Raw genomic sequence first — 20,170 nt, forward strand, 5'->3', positions numbered from 1 at the left:
TGACATATGGTTGACAAGCCTCTGCTTAAAGACCTCCAAAGAAGGAGACTCCACCACACTCCTTGGCAGCAAATTCCACTGTCGAACAGCTCTTACTGTCAGGAAGTTCTTCCTAATGTTTAGGTGGAATCTTCTTTCTTGTAGTTTGGATCCCTTGCTCCGTGTCCGCTTCTCTGGAGCAGCAGAAAACAACCTTTCTCCCTCCTCTATGTGACATCCTTTTATATATTTGAACATGGCTATCATATCACCCCTTAACCTCCTCTTCTCCAGGCTAAACATGCCCAGCTCCCTTAGCCGTTCCTCATAAGGCATCGTTTCCAGGCCTTTGACCATTTTGGTTGCCCTCCTCTGGACACGTTCCAGTTTGTCAGTGTCCTTCTTGAACTGTGGTGCCCAGAACTGGACACAGTACTCCAGGTGAGGTCTGACCAGAGCAGAATACAGTGGCACTATTACTTCCCTTGATCTAGATGCTACACTCCTATTGATGCAGCCCAGAATTGCATTGGCTTTTTTAGCTGCCGCGTCACACTGTTGGCTCATGTCAAGTTTGTGGTCAACCAAGACTCCTAGATCCTTTTCACATGTACTGCTCTCAAGCCAGGTGTCCCCCATCTTGTATTTGTGCCTCTCATTTTTTTTGCCCAAGTGCAATACTTTACATTTCTCCCTGTTAAAGTTCATCTTGTTTGTTTTGGCCCAGTTCTCTAATCTGTCAAGGTCGTTTTGAAGTGTGATCCTGTCCTCTGGGGTGTTAGCCACCCCTCCCAGCTTGGTGTCATCTGCAAATTTGATCAGGATGCCCTTGAGTCCATCATCATCATCATCATCATCAGTAGGAGCAGTGTGTGTGTAGGTCAGCCTTTGTTTCTTTGCTAGAATCCTTCATTTCTCTCCACTCTGCCTTCCTCCAGGAAGCCTGCTCAGGGCCTTCCTCCCACTTTCTTGGGATCTTTCTCTCTGATAGCATTTTCACCCCCCTCAATTTTCAAACACCACAGCTCAGGCTAAAAAGCCCACCTCAGATTCTTTCCATGTTGTCTTAGGTTAAAGTTTACCCCTCCCTCATAGAGTGACAATGCCCAGCACCCTCACCAAACCACAGCTGCCAGTTATTCCTTGGGGAAAGCTGTATGTTTTGTGTCTGGTGTGACTGTGATGTGACACTGCCAACTACAAACCACACTCTCAGTTTCCTCAGATGGACATATCCTGTATGCTTTTTTATTCCCAATCCTCTTCTGTCTGATTTGGATCATTATATGAGCAGCCATTGGTCATATCCCTGACACATTCACTTTGTTCGGTTGGAATATTCTGTGTTTGTTTTGTTTTTAGTATGTATGTATTGTGTATAAAATAAACAAGCAAATGGCACTCTGATGAGAGGAACTTTATAGCTAAAACTCTCCCGGGCAGCATTAACAACCATAGGAGCCGTGTCCTGCATGGAAGCAGTAACGAAACAGTCATCTTGTTCTCTGATACATTCAAGTCTCACTTAAAGGACACACTCATCTCTTCTGGCCCCTTTTCTCTGGCTCATCTTGTTCCTGGTATACCTTTCCCTGCAAATGACAGCCACTCTCCACAGCTGTTTCCTGCTTGCCTTTCTCCCTGCCTCCCACTCCAGCGGGATTTCACTGCCTCTGAGCCACATCTGTCACTGTGTCAGAAGGAGCGCCTTTGTTGTGCGTTTCCTGGTTCAACACAGCTTCCCGTAGTTCTCAGGGAAGGTGTATCCCCCTCCCTGCACCCTCAGCTGTAGTGGAAATGTCATGCAAGCCTCAAGTGGAAGTGGGAGACACCTGCAGCGGGGGGGGGGGGGGACAGCACCTTTGCCCTCCTCCAGCCCATCCATCACCGCATCACAGGGTTGTTGCTGTTTTTGAAAAAGAGCAAATGAGTTTCCTTATTGGAAATGCCACACAGCTGTGGAGCTGTGCCCTGCCCAGGGCAGCAGAATGAGGTAGTCGTTCAGGGTTGGTAGAAGTGGCTGAACTGCCACAGGGTGGGGAAGTCCAGGACTGAGGTATCACCCCATGCCTGACTTCATCCACTGCAATACCACACTTTCTTCAAAGCTTGAGGCAGCTGTCAAAATATAAAATCAGTTAATAAAACACAAAAAATAAATAGGCACAGCTGAGAGAGGATGGGGGGGGGGGAGTAGCAAGATGCTCCAAAAGCCAATCTAAAAAATGTGAGTTTTATACCTTCAACAGGGAAGTGCCCCAATTCACACCTAATTCTACAGCTTTGGAGCTCCACATGGGGGAGAGAGAGGCAAGCGGATCCCCAAGGTAGTTATTTTGATTATTTGAAGGAAAGGCACTATTCACATGCAAACGGTTGTTGGCATCCATCTGTCTCGGGAGACCATGGTGGAGTGTGCCTTTGAGGGTGAAGTCAAACTATTGCATTAGCACTGAAGTGACTTCCCTGGGGTGCAAGCCTGGGCAGTGTGCTGTGGCTGATACAGGAGAGACATGTTTTATTGCAGCTGGGGCAGATGAAGGTGCCTTGTTTCACTACAACAGTCACACCATGGCATTTCTTCTCTCTGCACTCCTCCAGAAGAAGCCACTGAGGGTAGTAGAATTATCTGCCTTATTGGCTATCACTAATGAGTAATTGAGGTATAGATGAAAGTACAAGCTGCAGAGCTGTGCCAGGCAAGGAATCTCTGGACTGGCTTATGCAAACCAGCCTGGCTGGCAAATATGCTAAGGTGGCAAAGGGGATTGATGGGCCATCTGAGAGAAATCCTTTGGCCTGGGAAGACAGATGTTGCCAAGGTGATGGGGTATGTGAAGTGATGGGAAAAGAGAATTTTTAGCAAGAGAAGAAGAATGGGAGGGGAAAAAGACTGGAATCCATATTAGGCAGGCTGGCTGAAGGCAGGCTAGGAGCATAGCTGTCAACTTTTCTCTTTTCTTGTGAGGAATCCTATTCAGAATAAGGGAATTTCCTATTTCAGAATAAGGGAATTTCCCTTTAAAAAAGGGAAACGTTGACAGCTATGGCTGGGAGAGAGGCCTTGAACTGCATGGCTGCCCTGATGCAGTGTACAAGCTCCTCTTGAAATGGCCACGCTGTGAGATCTCGACTCCTTCCATGCAGACTGAAGGTGTAAATAGGTGAGTAAGCCATATTTCTTAAAGCTACGACAGTCTCTGCTGTCTCTTATTCCTCCAAAGGAACACAGAAATTGATCATGCCTATTTCAGAGTAACATTCCTGATATAAAAATTACCCCACCTCTTCATCCATCAACCCAGTTCCTTACAGTCATGTAGCCCTTAAAATGGGTTGGTTGATGCCATCCTGAGGGATTAAACTAGGTATGCTGTTTAGATAGATATACAGTGCTATTTTTCTAGAAAAAAGAGGTGTCGGAACTCACATGAACTAGGTTACATTCTAAATAGTGCACAGTAGATACGCATACAGACAACTTATTGGGAAGGTACAGTGATCACCCATAATGTTTTGTAAATGCTGGGCAGATGGCAAATGGATTACAGATTTCATGGGTCAGGGATGGGGAACCCGTGGCCCTTCAGATATTCCTGAACGACAATCCTGGTTGTCCCTAGGTATTGGTCATGTTGGATGGGCTGATGGGAGCTGGAGTCTAGCAACATCTGGAGAACTCGAATCTCCATCTCTGTCCTAGGTAAAAAATGCTCATTATTATCCCTCAGGGGAAAGGTTGAAGGGGAGAGTGGAAGAAAATTTACCAGTCAGGTGTACCAAGGTTGCCTGGGTAGGATTTTATTTCTTTAGCTGGAACATGACATGTCTCAACACACACATGGAGGATGTTGGACAATTAATGCTACCCGGGAAGATGGGAGAAAAAGATGTGAACTGGGAGATATTTCCCCTCTCCTCGAAGCAGACATGCCCCATGGGGGTGTGGGGTGTCCATCCTGTGTATCTACCTGCAGGATGCTTGCGGTGTGTGACAGGAAAGATGCTTTGCTGTGGAAATTCTAGGTCAGAAGTGAGGGAGTTATGGCCGCCAGATGTTGGGCTCCACCGACCATCAGCCCCTAGCTGCATGACCTGTGGCAGTAAACATCTGGAGGGCTACCACTTCCCCATTTCCTGTTGGACCAGAGAGCATTAAAAAATAAATACTACATATAAATAAAAGCATTTTATCATTGGGCTTTATCCACAGTCACATATTTAAGAATTCACAGTGCAGCTCCCAGGACTGCACTAAACCTGCACAATATGGACACCAACTTTCTCTGGCATCGTGGTCTGAAGCAGGTTCACTTGGAGCACAGTCCTGCCACTTTTAATGAGACTTGTTTCTTGCTGGGCAGGCTTGGAACCATCACATATAAAGTACAGCAAACAGCATTCGTGACTATTTTTTTCACCATACACTAGGGCTTGATATGTCCAGCTGTCCTTTGTCAATAACAAATTGTCACTGTTTTTTGTGTTGAATATATGCTATATGGTAATTTATGGACCTCATAGGTATCTAAAGCCATTTTATTAGTTTTTTATCTTATATTTTGGAAATGTACATCCAGTTTTTTCCCCTTTAATTTTTTTTGGGGCCCCCAAGAGAGTGAGACCCCAAGCTATAGCTTGTTTAGCTTATACGTAAATCCAGCACTGCCATACACTCAGTACTGAAGTGTTTATTTAATTGTGAACCTAGTCACAAAATGCTTTCCTTGAGTCTATGCCCTTCAAATCAACAAATGCTAAGGCACCACAGCAACAGAAGAAGACATATTTTACAGTGCAGAATTGGTCTGCTTGTTCTCCTGCCGGGAACTGTTCATGACTGCGGCGCTCAAGGACAGTTCCAGTTCTTCTTGTCTGGCGGCAGGAGCTGGGCACTTGATTCCCGCTCCCTCCCATTTCCCATCAGATATAAAAGCTCCGCTTCCAGACACCGGCGCGCAGAGCGCTAAACAGCAAAAGGTGCTGCTGGAGCTGCCATCTGGCTTCTCTTTTCTGCACAGCTTTCGGCAAAGCGTCTCTCTGCTTCCTCACCATGTGTCGGGGGTTAGCTTCCCTTCCTACAAGCTGCTTGGAAAGGTAAGAGGCTGGAAAATATTTGGGGCTCTTAGCAAACAACTGCTGAGTTGATAAAACAGGAGTGTGCTTTGCTTCAACATCTGTACTGATCGGGGTAACATTTGTGTACAACCATAGCTCATACTCCTATAGTATCTTCTAAAGAATGGAAAAACTTTTGTTAGTTAGATGAGCAAGATCTATCACTGGCAAGGGCAGGAAGTGCGGGGGGAGGGGGGATAATTCAATCAAACAAACAAAATCACTGCATTTATCCTGAATTTCTGTTACTCTTGTTGAGGGATGCTTCCTGGTCCGTACATACTTTTGCTTTCACTCAAAAGGAAGGCTTTTAAATGTTATAATGAAATCTTTTTCTCCAAACGATCACCTGTTTTTGCAATGCGGTTCTACAAGCCACTTCTGCAAGCAGCACTCTGCACAATTAGCATTCCTGCCACACACCACCCAGAGGGGGGTGAGCTAAGAATAGAAAGTGGCGCGCCAGGCAGTCATCTACAAACTGTCGCAGTGATGCACCAAGCGGGGAGGCACCTCTGTGTGGCTGGTTGCAGACGCACTACAGCAGGCAGGCAGCTGTCATAAGAAATCTAAAAACGGGAGACCGTGTCCGCATTGTTATGGCTCGCGCAGCAGCAAGTAAATCTGGGTCACTGAGAAGTGGTGCAAAGGAAGTTCAGGAGAGATGGCATTGAAGAAACTCAGCTTCATGCTGTTTTGAAGAAGGAGTGTGACTGTTGTCATTAGTAGTATTAATTTCTCTACCGTTATTGATGTAACATTTTACTTAACCAAATAATAGTGTTCACAGTTTATATTTTGACACTGGGGGAGACAACAAGAGGGGGAGGAAATAAAGAGAAATCATAAATAGGATGTTTCCCTTGAGCTTAGTTTCAGCTGAGCATGACAATAGAGGGACTGTACAGTGTTGAATGTCTACCTGAAAAGCAGCGCAGTGAGCAATTTCAGTTGTGACCTTCTTGAGGCAGGGATCTATATTATCCACCCAAGTGAGGCAGACATATCAGTCCTTTTAATAGCAAAGAAAGAATAATACTATTGCAGGCATGCTCTTCCTGGTTTCTATACTTTGTCCAAAAATGTGGGGTTGTTGTTTTATACCTGTGAACAAACACTCCTTCCTGGAAAGCTTGAGGCATGCAAATAGAGACCTTTTTATGCACTGGTGACGGTGTTCATTCTCCCACCCCACCATCATCTATGGTCAAGCTGTTGTGGTGCTTTAAAGCGTGAGAGACAGTGGCACAGGAAAAAGAGTGAATGTGTTAAATCTCTGGACCTTAAATGTTCCAGTTCTCTGACATAGAGCTGTGAGGAATAAGAGAGACTACCAGAGGATGCATGAACAGGAAGAGCAATCTTGCAGGGAAACATAAGAGTAGAGGAAGAGACTAAAAGGACAGCAGATGCTCCAAGCGGAAATGATTTGGTCTTTACAAAAAGTGGTTAACAGACAGTTCCATCTGCATGTTGTGATATTCCAGTCCTTTTGCATCTGAAGAGCAGGCGCCACATAACAAAATGTACCAAACAAGTGAAGAAACTGTGTCCATCAAAAATGGAGGTCTTAGGTTGCACTTGTGTCCCGCTTGAGAGCTTCCCTGGGGCATCTGGCGGGCCACTGGGCAAACAGAATTTTGGTCCATTTGTGTAACCTTTGGATCACTTTTTGGAGCCATAGCTGGGCACCATGTGTGACAATCATGACAGACTTTCCAAGAGTCCCCTGGCACAGAGGGCGAGGGATTAATGATGCTAGGGATGAAGAGAAGCTGTTACAAGAGGTTCCAGTTTATTAAACAGGAAGGGCACTAGTGAATCCTTAATGTTGTAAAGGTTACACAGTTCAGATATTAACCACTGAATCTGAAGGCTAAAAATAAGCTAGCTTCGCTGCCAGCTAGATCCCATTGTCCATAAAAGTGGGAACTAGGTGGGAAATAAAAATCTTTTTTTTTAAAGGGGAATTCAGGGAAAGTTGTGTAGTCATGAAAGCATGATTAACACACAGAGCACAATAAACACAATACACAATTGCTGTATTAGAGGCCTGGAATCAGTACAGCAGTCGTTGAAGGACCAAATGGCCACCCATCTGTCAAAGATGATTAAATTACTTGCATGTGTAATCCTGCCTTGCCTTCTGCATTAATGGGAATTACAGCTTGATTAGGAATTCTACATTACTGAAATCCTTGCATGCCCTCACACAACAGAAATCAGTATTGCTTCTCCCTCTCTCTCCCCCCTCCCCATCATATATCTCCTACATTTATTTGAACAAACATGCAACAACTCTTCTCTCCAGCCAGGGGCATAGGAAGGGGGGGCGGTGGGGGTGGTCTGCGCTGGGTGCCCTCACTGAGGGGGGTGACATTCAGATCCCAAGTCTACCCCGAGCCGTTGGGGTAAGGGGAGGAGCTGCACCGCCTTGCCAGCGGCACCCCCCCCCTTTGCCCTTCGTTTTGACAGCTTGGGGGAGGCTTGGGAGTGGCGGGCAGCAGGGCGCCAAATGTCCGCCATGGGTGGCTCGCTCCGCCCCGTGAACAGCTCGCTCCCCCCCCTGGCTGCAGGGCGCTCACACCGCTCCGGGCACCCAAGTGGCTGTCCCGCGCCTGGGAGGGCACCCTCCACGCCACGCCCCCCTTGGGAGCGCGCCTGCCCTGGGCAGAGCGGGTATATGCTCCCCCGCTGTCTCCAGCTCCCAATGTATAGCTCTGCAAATTCACACCAAAAGCCAACAGCCAGTTTGGAACCAGACAGATGGTGGTTCTCCCTTGAAGCCGCTCTCTTCTTTTTAAGGAACACACACTGCTGCCCCCTCATGGCCACTTCTTGCTTTACCTTAAAATTCATTTTGACATTCTTCCATTCCTCTCATTCTGCAGAGCAAAGGAATTCAAGACCCGCTTGGGGATCCTGCTTCATAAACCAGATCTGGGATATAAAATTGGGAGCCTGAGCCGAAGCACAAAGCAGAGGTAAGTCATGTGCTGAAGGCAGCCTAAAAAACACCTGGTCCAACCTAGAGCACTGCTGCAGCTACTTAAGAGGGACCGGTCCTGAAAGGTGCAATGGAGCAGTGCAACATTAAATATAGATATTAGCTCCTAAGGATTCAGTGAGAGGGAGGAATCATAACTAGCTGTCTATGGAAGAAATCTGTTCTTCAGCCATGACCTGCCCTCCTGAGTCTGAGCTGTTGCCATCCATCTGTCTCAAGAGACAATGGCATGCGCCTCTGGGCATGAGGTCAAACTGCTGTGTCAGTAGCACCAAGGTCACTTCCCCCAGGAACAAGCCTGGGCAGCGTGTCTGGAGGTCCTGGGCTGGCCAGACAACAAGACTCTCGTCTTCATTGCTGTGGTCCAAAGGAAAGCAGAGCAAGACGTTTAGCACCAACTTGGCTGCAGAAGTTGCTGGAAGGAGGCCTACAAGACGCCATCCAACCATCTTAGGGATTCCACTCCAGATTTGTGCAGGGCTCACTCTTTAGCCTTTTCTTCTCCTGAAGAGATCCCACAAGGCAGTGGAAGTTTAGGATCATAGTTTTCCTTCTCTTAGATGGACAATCTTCCCAGGTTGATGAGCCCCATCTGCCCCTCACTTCCCTTTTCAGCACATGCAGAAACCACCGCTCAACCCATGTAGTCTGAGTAAATTCCAGTGATCCAGTGGGGCGGCTTCTGTGTTCTCAAGCTAGAAGCCAGCTTGTTCTCTGCAAGAACAGGGACCCATGTTTTCCCATATAGCTAACAAGAAATAGGAGAACTGAAGACCTTGCTTCAGCTGTTTTCTAAATATTGTAACCACACCATGGAAACCATACAAGGTGAAATTAAGGGACAGATACATCCTTCTGCCTCCCCCCCCAATAAGGTGATGAGGGGTTCACTTTAGTTTAGGATCTCCGGGCTTCTTGTCTTGTCTGCTCCTCTGCCTAAACTCTTCACCCCAACATTCCTATTGGCACCACCATGGTTTTTACATTTATTTTCCTCTCCAGATATGCCTTAGAAGAGGTGCTCGGATGGAAGGAGTCTTTTGACCGCCTTCTGAGAAGCAAAAGTGAGTACCTCTTTTCACAGTCCCCAACACCTCAAAGGGAGCAGAGATTTTCCCCAAACTTGTTTTAGGAAAACACATTCCTTCCCCCCCATAGCTACCAAATGCATGCCTTGATTGTTCCACAATTCCTTCAAGTGTGATATGTCCTAAAGTGTACTGTGCCTCAGACAGGTTCACTTCTGGGTCAGATTAATGTATGATTAAACATGCCCTGGAATGCAACGCTTGGTTTCCCCTGTCTTTTTTTAAAAAAAACGAATACCAGCCACAGGCAGCTCCATTTCATATAAGGACTACAATATGTGGGGAGGTGTTTAACTCACCCCCCGTGCCATTTCCCCACTGCATGTCTCCTCACACATTCCCTGTCCAAGCTGCTAGATCCTGCAGCTAGAGACAGATAAATAACACAGAGCAGAGAGTGTTCTTTTAAACAACAATTCAATCCTCAGACAAGGCCATGTGGTGGTTTAAATAATATATATACTATAGAAAAGTTAGCTGCCTATCAGTTTGCTCCAAACCTGCTGATTTGGATATATTTATAAAATATTTCCTGCCTATGCCCCAGTTCTCCCAAAATAATTTTTCTACCAATGTTCTGACCCTGGTTCTGCACAAGGGTTTTATTCCTATGTCTTTTCTTTCTAAAAAATAAATAAACCCCATAGCATTGTGTTAATGTCTGTAAGAAAAAGTGCATCCTTCTGTTCTCGTCACCCTCCTTCCAAACTAAACATTCCCTGTCCTCCTTCACAGGTGGCCTGGCAGCATTTCATGGCTTCCTCAAAACAGAGTTCAGTGAAGAGAACCTGGAGTTCTGGCTGGCCTGTGAGGAGTATAAGAAAACCCACTCAAAAGCCAAACTAGCAGCCAAAGCCAACAGGATCTTTGAAGATTTTGTTCAAAATGAGGCCCCCAAAGAGGTGAGTAAAATTTCTCAGTATGATGCAATCCTTTAAAAAAAATACTACTGCATTTGCACCCTATATTTCCTCTAAGGTTCTCAAGACAGTATACATGTTTCCTTCCTCACACTCACTCTGTTTTATCCTCACAAGGAGCTTGTGAAGTAGGTTAGACTGAGAGACAGCCCAGGACACTTTGCTGCTTGAAGCAAAATGCCCTGCTGCCACCCCCTGGCCATTGCCCCCCTTGCCACCACTGCAGTCTTGCCTTGGGGTGTGGGGGGTGGGGGGTGGCATGAGCCTCTGCAATGACTTTTCCTAGAGGAAATTTTTATTTTTATTTGTTAAATTTGAATACCGTCCTATGTCTGTAGATAAAGCTTCACCGTCAGGAGGGAGGGGTGAGGCTCTGCAAGGAGCAAATCTGCCACCTCTCTGGAGTCTGCTGGGCTGAGGCAACTGCCTCACTTTGCTTCATGGGCCAGCCAGCCTGCAGTCCCCCTGTGAGGGTTGTGGGTCTCCCCAGACCTCCTTCCATACTCTTAACTGCCTCACACTGGCTCTGCTAGAATGCATACAATACCTTTTGCTTTTCCTCACTGTTAAGAAACATATTGGCATAGAAGTAATTGCTGCTGTGTTCCTTACAGGTGAACCTTGACCATGAAACCAGAGAGGCGACCAGGAGGAACCTCACCATTGCCAATTCTGCTTGCTTTGAAGAAGCCCAAGCAAAAACCCACACCTTGATGGAGAAGGACTCCTATCCCAGATTTCTGAAATCTGCCTATTACAGGGACCTGACAGAGCAAGCGACCAGCCACAGGACAGGCAAGCCCACACACACACCTGAAGCTGCTCGTTGTCACTGCTAGGACTTGTGTTGGGGGAACAGAGACAAAGAATGAACCAGGAGAGGCAGGAGCCTCAGAGGGAGGTGATAAGAGCTTTCCAGTGGTGGAGTTTAGGCTGGGCCTTTACATTGGCCAGGATGCCTGGGACCTCATATGCTTCCATACACCCAGGACCTCTACCAAGAAAAGGCCCTCCCTGGCATCTAGGAAGGGCAGAAAACAGGCGCTCATGTGAAAAGCACTGGAGAAAATTGTGTAAGAAAGAACCTGCACTCCAAGTAGGACAAAGAAAGCAGAAGGGAAGGCGAGAATTGAGGGGCAGAGAACTAGAAAGGTTGAATTCCTCTCTAAAACTGTGTATCATCCTCGTGTTCAATGTTATGCACCTGTGCACCCATCCGCATGCATCGGTCTCTATCTGCTTTCAGAATCCAGTATCTGCACTTGCAAAACACAGACGACAAACTGTATCTAGCACACAGGGGTTTGAAATCTCCAGCTACCGCATGACAGTTCCAGAAGCACACAGCTCTCTGCATGTTTGTACACCAACCAGCTGAACAGTCAAGACTTAGCCTCCTTAACAATGCAGGTGTTGCTTTGCATTTGTGCCCAGAGGAATGCTGCATCTGCTTTGATCCAACTGCATATCTGCCTTCTGCCATGATAGGCAAACTTCCTTCCAGTGACATCTGCAGAAGCCAACAAACTCTGTGAACATTATAAGCAACCTTGGGTGACATGCCCCATTTTTAATGGTTTCCCATTTATTGTTAAATATTACAGTGGTTATTAATAATAATTTATTTAGATAGGGCATTTAATGAGCACAGCACTTTTGACACAGGTACAAGTCATTGCAGCAAGGGGCCTGAAACTGATATCTCCGCTGATTTCATGATACCTATAAGACTACATTGACAAGTGGCATCAGCAGAGAGGTAAAGAAAAAGAGAGAGTGGGAAACAAGACTAGACTGGCCTTGCAAATATAAGTTTGTAAAAGTTATTAATTCCTCACCCCTCCATGAAAAAAACAACTACTATCCTGGTGGTCCAAACAAAACGTGTTACAGAGCATTCTATGCCTGTTTACTTGAAAGAAAGTCCCGCTTTTTAAAATGGGACTTGCTCCCAAATAAGTGTGCATGTGTATAGGTTTGCTGTCTCCATCATGTGCAGCACATTTGACAGCCTGAAAGGGCAGGGGGAGAGAAACTTTCCAGTGAACACACCCTTCCCTGCCTGAAGATTATTTTCTTTTATAAATTGTATTTTTGCATTTTCAATTTTACATGGAATAAACAAAAGAAAGATACACACTCAAATAGAAACATACTGTAAAATCCCCGTTGATTTCCCTCCTGCCCTTTGTGAATCCTCATATGATTTTCCCTCTGCATCTCTAAGTCCTTTATCAATCCATAGCTCAAATTTTTACTACAAGTTTTCTGTCAGTCCTACCAATGAATTTGTTTACAATAGTTTTTCAAATAGATTATATACTTTCCCCACTCCTTATTAAAACCAGCCTCTTCCTGGTTTCTAATTCTTCCTGTAAGTTTTGCCATCTCGGTATAGTTCATCCATTTTACCTGCCATTCTTCCTTGGTCAGGGTTGTGCCATCTTTCCATCTCTGGGCTACCAGAATCCTTGCAGCCGTGGTCGCGAACATAAATAATTTCATCTGGTCCTTCAGAATCTCGGCACCTAAAATTCCTAAAAGAAAAGCTTCTGGTCTCTTAAGAAAGTTATTTTCAGCATTTTGTTCAGGTCGTTATATATCATTTCCCAGAAGTCATTTACCACCTTACGTGACCACCATAAATGATAAAAGGTGCTCTCCTCTTCACATTTCCAGCATGTTTTAGACTTTGATTGTACATTTTAGCTAATTAACTAGGAGTTAAATACCAACAATACATTATTTTCATATAATTTTCCTTCAGAGTGTAACATGCTGTGAATTTAAACTTGTTGTCCATAATCTCTTCTACGCTGCTAACTCAATATTGTACCCCAAATCCTTCACCCAGTGAATCATCATGGTTTTGACCTGTTCATCTTTTGTTTGCCAATATTATTCTTACTTACACAGGTGACCAGGTGACTAGGTATTTGCAGTTCTTGACCAAAATGCAATCAGAGAAAGTTAAAAGGCCCAGGAGGGATGAAAAGCTGTCTGATTCACAAGCGACTTACTGCAGACCAGTCTCATTTAAATTCTGAAAATAGAATAAATGGAGATTATTTGGGGAATATTAAAACACTGTTCAATTGTAGCCTCATCTCCTGTTGAAACTGATAGCAATCGTGCATGTGCTTGTGGAACTTCCAATATTTTTGGTAGGGCTATATGCACAGGAGACATTTCCAGTGAATTGTGCCCGTAGACTGACAGGTTTGGAGGAAGGACATTTTGAAAAAGGAGACAAGGAAAAACCTGGTAAATGAAGAATGATGTGAGGCAAAGAATGATGTGAAAGGCAAATTCTGCTGCTAAAGCCGTACACACAGAGCAGAGATAAATGGTTAAATCATGTTAGCAAGTTAGTAGGCCCATTGTAACTTAGTGCAAGTGACTTAATTTCTGAGAGAGAAGGGCAGCATAGGTCAGGATTTCTGAGAGAGAAGGGCAGGAGTGGCCCAGTCTTTCAGCAGGGCAGACACTATGAGATTTTACTGATCCAACTTGTGTAATGGATAGACAGGATCCTGGATTACAACTGAGAAGGGGCACAGGCTCACAGTCATTGAATCCCTGCTCATTTGTACTTTCATACATCTTGTAATGTACGCCAGCTAGGATTGTATGCGCAAGATAACGCTGGCAGCAACAGAATGTGCCACACCTGGCTGAACAATTGTACGCCAGGTAGTTTGTTAAAATCAGCCCTGACGCCCTGCCTTGCTCATTTGACAAACTGCAAAATACCAAGCAGAGTATTTGTTCACAACAGAAACCTATCTAGACTTATGTGAATTAAGTACTGGAAGTAGCTGAGGAAATAAACAGTCAAACTGCAACTACTGAGCAATTTACAGTGCTGTTTCTGCTGCTGCTGCTAGTACAGCTTTCAAATACCAGTAAGATCAGTTTATGCTTTTCTTTCATTTATCCACAAGCCACATTTCCCAGAGCAGATGCACCCTGAGCCAATAGCAAAAGCCTCTTGCATGCTGCAACTCATTTGGCAGAGACCATATCCTGAGGTTCTTATTCTGGTTTTGATTAACCTTATTCAGACAAACCCCTGTTGACTTCTGTGAAGTGTTGTCTGAAAAGGAGACATGATGCAGTTTTCCTTCTGAAGTCTATGGTTAAAACCTCCCTCCATGGACTTCACTGGTGAAAGAACAGTATATGTATATATATATAAAGTTATATAAGCCAAACCATGTTTACACAAACTTTTCTTTTTTTAAAAAAATCCCAATGCTACTTTTGTGGGTCTACTTGGGGTGAACTCTTTACTGCTGCAGTGTTTGCATGCCATGGTGATTTAACCATCGATCTGACTGCATGCCAAAATAAATATTCTTCAGCAGCAAAGAAGGGTGGAGGATATGAATTTGAAAAATGTGCTCTACCCGGTTCTTTGCATTATTCTGTTTCGCACAGCTGCCATGCTGCCCCTTTATTGTTGGTTTTCTTGAGAAGTTCTACAAAATATAAAGCATTTCTTAATGCTGAACCACAGATGAGAAATTGTGAGATGCCTGTCTCGTGGTAGGTGATTCCACCAGCAAACCAGCAATGAAGTGACCACGCCTTTGCAGCCCAGTTTAAAACCTCAGGATGAAATGTACTGTCCTATTGCTGAAGTTAGCCTGGCCAGAAGTCTAAGAGAAGATGAAGTGGAATTCTCCCCAAGGTCAGAGCTGCTTTAATATTTATTATTTATTTACAACTGGAACTTATTCTGGTTCTTTCAGCGTGAATGACTGAGATACTACGTTGTGGATTCAAGAATGTTATAATGTTGTTATATTATTATTTGAAAATAAATCAGTTACAAAACCAGTGCAATGGAAATCTGTTTCATATTGGCCAGGGATGAGGAAGGGGTGGGAGGAAAGGACAACATCTGCATGATATAATTTGGTAGAAACATTTATTCAAACATAAATAAAACTAATATTTACTGTATTTCAGAGTAAGGAAAGCTGGTTGTTTATTGATGGGACACACTGAGCACAAATCGAAAGTAACTGGTGACGGGATTGGAAGTCTAAGGGTGAAATCCTTTAGGTCCAGTCCTTTATAATATTGCCCAGATTACTGAAAAGCCTCCTTGTCACTGCTTTTAGATTGCGCTGAAACCCTACCATGTTTTTTTTTAGAAAGGAAGGTGCATCCTTTGTACAACGACTATGAATGGAAAAAACCAACCAGACCCAAAACGTTGTGCATAATACAACTAAGTACAAATCTTAAGAAAACACAACAGACTTTGATATTGTTGTGGGTTTGCAGGGGACAAAGATCCCCTAAACTTCCTGGGTGCCAGGTTCTCCCCATAATTTCTGAAGTTAGTAAAGGTGGGGTTTGAAGTCAGAAGCTTTGTGTAGAGAGGCGGATAAGGTGATGGCAGAGTCTTTACCCTGACAAAAGGTGAGACTTGTAGCATCAGACAAGAAAGGGGGAGGCTATCAGGATTACAGGGGGCATGATGTCACCACAGGAAAAAGTGCTTTTTGCAAGATGCTTTGAAAGGGAAGGTGCTGGAATCAGAGTAGTAGTAGTAGTAGTAGTAGTAGTTATTAATTGAATTTATATACCGCCCTATACCTGAAGGTCTCAGGGCGGTTCACAGAAAAGTTCAACATAAAAAGCACAATATATATAATCAAAATAAAAACAACACCCACCCCCCAAAGAGACACATTGTAATGTGGTAGGGACATTTGTTAAACATAAATAAAACTAATATTTACTGTATTGCAGAGTAAGGAAAGCTGGTTGTTTATTGATTGGACACATTGGGGGATTACAGGGGATGTGATGTCACCACACGAAAGTGTTTTTTGAAAGTGAGGTTTCCAGGGTGGCGAGGGGGATACTAGAAGCAGCAGGGGACGGGTTGTTTTCTGCAAAGGTTTTCTGGGAAGAAGGAGCAAGAAGGAGGCAGAACTCCAGGCAGCAGTGGCTGGAAGAGGCTGCGCTGAGAGACCTTGAACCACGGCTGGCTGCTGCCTATGATAGGAGAAACGAGGGCATTCCTGAGGTGTAATGTTCGGCACCCTCTCAACTGAAAGTTATAAAATTGACTATTAAAAGGAGCAATGACCATTGTTAAGCAAAGTATCATAGAATCAAAGAGTTGGAAGGGATTCCAAGGGTCATCTAGTCCTGTGGGAGGGGTAGCTAAAGGAATGGTGACCTGTCCTCCATTGTGACATGTCCCTCTTCTGACTGACTTGGCAGTGAACTTTGGGAAGAGCAACCATTCCAGGCCAGGTAGTTAGAGAGAAAGCAGTTCGTTGGTGACAAATCGGAGATGTTTCCTGAGGGATTGAAGAGTCTGTCTTCTGCTCAAGTGTATGTAGGATTTCCAGTTCTTTTTGCATTCTGCTTGTTTCTATCCCTCAAGATTTAGAAAAATAGGGGATCATGTCTTGGTTGGATTATTTTCTGACTTTCCCCCTGTTCTTCCCTAGGTTTCACAGGCTGCTGTCCTGCTGCTGCCGAGCACCAAAATCCCACCCCCTGGTCTGCAAGGAGGAGGAGGAAGAGACGTCACGGTGATGAAAAACGAAAAGGCAACACTCATGAAAGTCAGTTATCAATGTGCAGGGCACATAGTTGGTGACAAATAAGATATGTTTCCTGAGGGGTTGAAAAGACTCTCTTCTTCTCAAGGGCAAGCAGGATTTCTAATTCTTCCTGCATTCTGCTTCTATCACGATCCATCAAGATTTAGAAACATAGGGAACCATGTCACGGTTATTTTTAAAAGATTGTCCTCAGGGCCACCACAGATGCTTTGAGGGAAATGGCTTTCCATCTCCCTTGTGGGCATCATCACAAGAAGAGCACCCTATTGGATGGTCTTTTTGACAAGATGCCCTCCTCCTGGGTCCAACTCCTTGCTGCACTCTTCATTAGAGGTTAGTGACAACAAGTTCAGTTGCCAGATACCCCACATTCAGTGCAGAGATAGAGAGGATCAAGGAAGTGGCTTGCGTTATTCTCCCTTCCTCCCTTCCTCATCCCATCCCTGAACTCTTCTTGAATCAGGGAGCTGCCTCCCCCCATCCCAGTGATCCAGATTCTCTCTGGCCTCCCTGTTCCTCAAGAACAAAGATCAACACTCCCCATCTATAGATCGGTGGCATCCATCCCCTGGTCGCTTGGTCTTACATAAATTGTTTTCACCTTCACTAAAGATTCCTTCTGATCTTCATAACCATCACTTCATCCTCCCATTTCTCTTCCAATATCTCTTCCTCCTCCTCCTCACAGAACAGGGGATGGATCTTTGGCACGTGACAGCAGGAGATCAGCAGCTCACGCAGCCAATCTTTATAAACTAATTTAACCATGACATGGTTCCCTACATTTCTGAATCTTGAGGGATAGTAAAAGAAACAGAATGCAGAAGGAATTAGGAATCCTACTTATACTTTAGATGAAGAAAGTCTCTTCATTACACCAGAAAACGTATTTCCTTTCTCACAAACCACCTCCTCCTTCTCCTAGACCACGCTACGCCATCTTTGCCATCTTTATAGGTTAGTGTTTAATATAAGTTCAATATTAAAAGTGTTGCCTTCTCTTTTACCTTTGTTTTCCGGTAACTTCCACTCTTTTACCACAAACAGCGCTGACAATCCAAGTCTTTCAACTTAGTCTCTTTCGCTGGGCTCACGCCACTTCAAAGTAAAAAACAAGTTAAGTCCTTGAATTCCGCTTCTTTTAATGGGCTACTACTGCTGCTGCAGAGTGAAATTTGAATCTGTCTTCCTTTTCTTACTGGTACTTCTTAGAGAAATCTTCGCTTATGGTTAAGTATAATGAGAAAGATTTCCAATAGATTTAAGATAAAATCTCCCGTTCTTTACTCTTTATGTGCTAGCCTTTCGGGTCTGTTTCTGAGCAGCTCACTTTGTATAAATAAGTCTCACAGACCCTCTTCTCCTCAAGCTCTCCATGTTAGCTTAGTCCAGTAATTAAGGGGATTGAGAAAGTGAGAGATTTTGCTGCCGTTCTTACCGTTTGGGACTTTGAGGCTTGCTGCTGAGGATTGCTCGTGTCCTTGCGTCTTGGTACTCTCTGTACCACAGACTGTCTCGCCAGAGTGGTGCATGCTCTGGTTATCTCCCGCTTGGACTACTGCAATGCGCTCTACGTGGGGCTACCTTTGAAGGTGACCCGGAAACTACAACTAATCCAGAATGCGGCAGCTAGACTGGTGACTGGGAGTGGCCCCCAAGACCTACATTGGCTCTCAGTATGTTTCCGGCCACAATTCAAAGTGTTGGTGCTGACCTTTAAAGCCCTAAACGGCCTCAAAGGCCCAGTATACCTGAAGGAGCGCCTCCACCCCATCATTCTGCCTGGACACTGAGGTCCAGCGCTGAGGGCCTTTTGGCGGTTCCCTCCCTACGAGAAGCCAAGTTACAGGGTAGTGGTGCCTGCCCTGTGGAACCCCCTCCCACCAGATGTCAAAGAGATCAACAGCTACCTGACATTTAGAAGACATCTGAAGGCAGCCCTGTTCTGGGAAGCTTTGAATGTTTGACAGACTATTTTATTTTAATATTTTGTTGGAAGCCGCCCAGAGTGGCTGGGTATAAATAATAATAATAATAATAATAATAATTAATTAATTATGATGATGACTGTGAGGTGTTACACGTCATTAACTTCAAGCCACACTGCCATGCCTTTGGAGACACAAACCATCCCAGCTTTTCAGAGCTGGCTATCATGGCTTCTTTAATCTTTGTGTATTGCTCCACCATGTGGCTGAATCATATAAAGCACTGACTTTTACATATCTCTTGACCTCTAATTGCAAGAAGATCTCGTTAACTTGGATTATAATCTTTATAAATTGGAGTTGTGGAGCAGGTCCTCGAGAGGGTGGGGGGCTCCCAGCATTCCTCCTCAGTCCAGCCCCTGACAACCATGTGGGTTACGGCGTCGAGGGCTCATTTTGTGGGGCGATGTGAAACGTAGTGTTTTCACCCCCAAAACTTGCAGGGGGCATTCTCTGGGTGTTTGGCGCCGCTTTGGAGTGAACGGGGAAACGTCTGACTTTTGGAGAAATTGGGATCCCGTGAGTTACGGCGCCAAAGGCTCATTTTTGGGGGTGCCATGAAATGTGGGGTTTTCACTGCCAAACATTTCAGGGGGTCTTTAGCAGGTGTTTGCCGTTGCTTTGTTGTGAATCCTAAGACATTGGGTTTTCAGCGAAATCGTGGCCACCATATCTATCCTGACAGATGATTTGGCCTGTCACCCTTGTGTGGAAGTAAAGGATGAGATTCCCCTACTACTCCGCCTGGGGTCTCCAATGTGGTGCACCCAGCCTCCACTCACACTATTCCTATGCTGGGGAATTTGGGGGTGGTTTGTGGGGATGTTATGTACTGAGTTGAATAGGATCCAAAATGCTACAGTCTGATTGGTCCTAGAACAATAGGATCCAACATGCAGCAGTCTGATTGGTCCTAGAACAATGCAGCAATCTGATTGGTCCACAGGAGCCACCCAATCCAGCTCCAGGTGGAAGTGAATCCACAACCTGATTGGCCTACAGGAGAATCCCAGAATTAGCCAATCACGTGCAGCCCATTATGTAAATAATGTATATAAAGCAGATATTGTGGGGGAACTTTCGTTCCTCGCTACTATGAGCTGAATATAGAGCATGAAATCCACTCTCGACTCCGAGTATATTTCAGGGGAAGAGCTGTTTGGGATATTTCCTGCTTGTGAATTATTATTTGTGTGTGTGTGTGTGTGTGTGTGTGTGTGTGTGTGTAAAACACATGCCTAAAGCTTTAAATCTGGGATGGGCATGGACGTTCCGAGGTGGGCCACCAGGTGGCACTGCAGGCCATGCTCCAGCTGCTGCTGCTGCTGCTACAGGTGCCAGTAAGTCTCGCATTTTCAACCTCTTCCTCCTCCATTGCACTGGCTAAATGATTCCTTGCTGGACTCCCATCGCTGAGGCCAAATGTACCTTTACCGAGCAAAATATCCTTTCGAATTATACACCCAGCACATGG

General features: G+C 45.0%; 1 protein-coding gene across 1 annotated transcript; it reads left to right on the forward strand.

The window, feature by feature from the left end:
- The first annotated feature begins 4,859 nt into the window (after positions 1-4,859).
- On the forward strand, positions 4,860-14,954 carry RGS16 (regulator of G protein signaling 16). Its single transcript, XM_028732244.2, has 5 exons — positions 4,860-5,076; positions 7,989-8,081; positions 9,107-9,168; positions 9,928-10,094; positions 10,727-14,954. Exons 1-5 carry the CDS (start codon positions 5,033-5,035, stop codon positions 10,949-10,951), a joined length of 591 nt encoding a protein of 196 aa, XP_028588077.2. The 5' UTR covers positions 4,860-5,032; the 3' UTR covers positions 10,952-14,954.
- Positions 14,955-20,170: the final 5,216 nt, after the last annotated feature.

This window comes from Podarcis muralis, chromosome 5 (assembly GCF_964188315.1).
Source record: "Podarcis muralis chromosome 5, rPodMur119.hap1.1, whole genome shotgun sequence".
Taxonomy (NCBI): Eukaryota; Metazoa; Chordata; class Lepidosauria; order Squamata; family Lacertidae; genus Podarcis; species Podarcis muralis.

Coding starts and splice junctions, on each gene's coding strand:
- RGS16 (XM_028732244.2), top strand. CDS start 5,033: ATGTGTCGGGGGTTAGCTTCCCTTCCTACAAGCTGCTTGGAAAG. Junction 5,077..7,988: donor CCTACAAGCTGCTTGGAAAG/GTAAGAGGCTGG, acceptor CTCATTCTGCAG/AGCAAAGGAATTCAAGACCC. Junction 9,169..9,927: donor CCGCCTTCTGAGAAGCAAAA/GTGAGTACCTCT, acceptor CCTCCTTCACAG/GTGGCCTGGCAGCATTTCAT.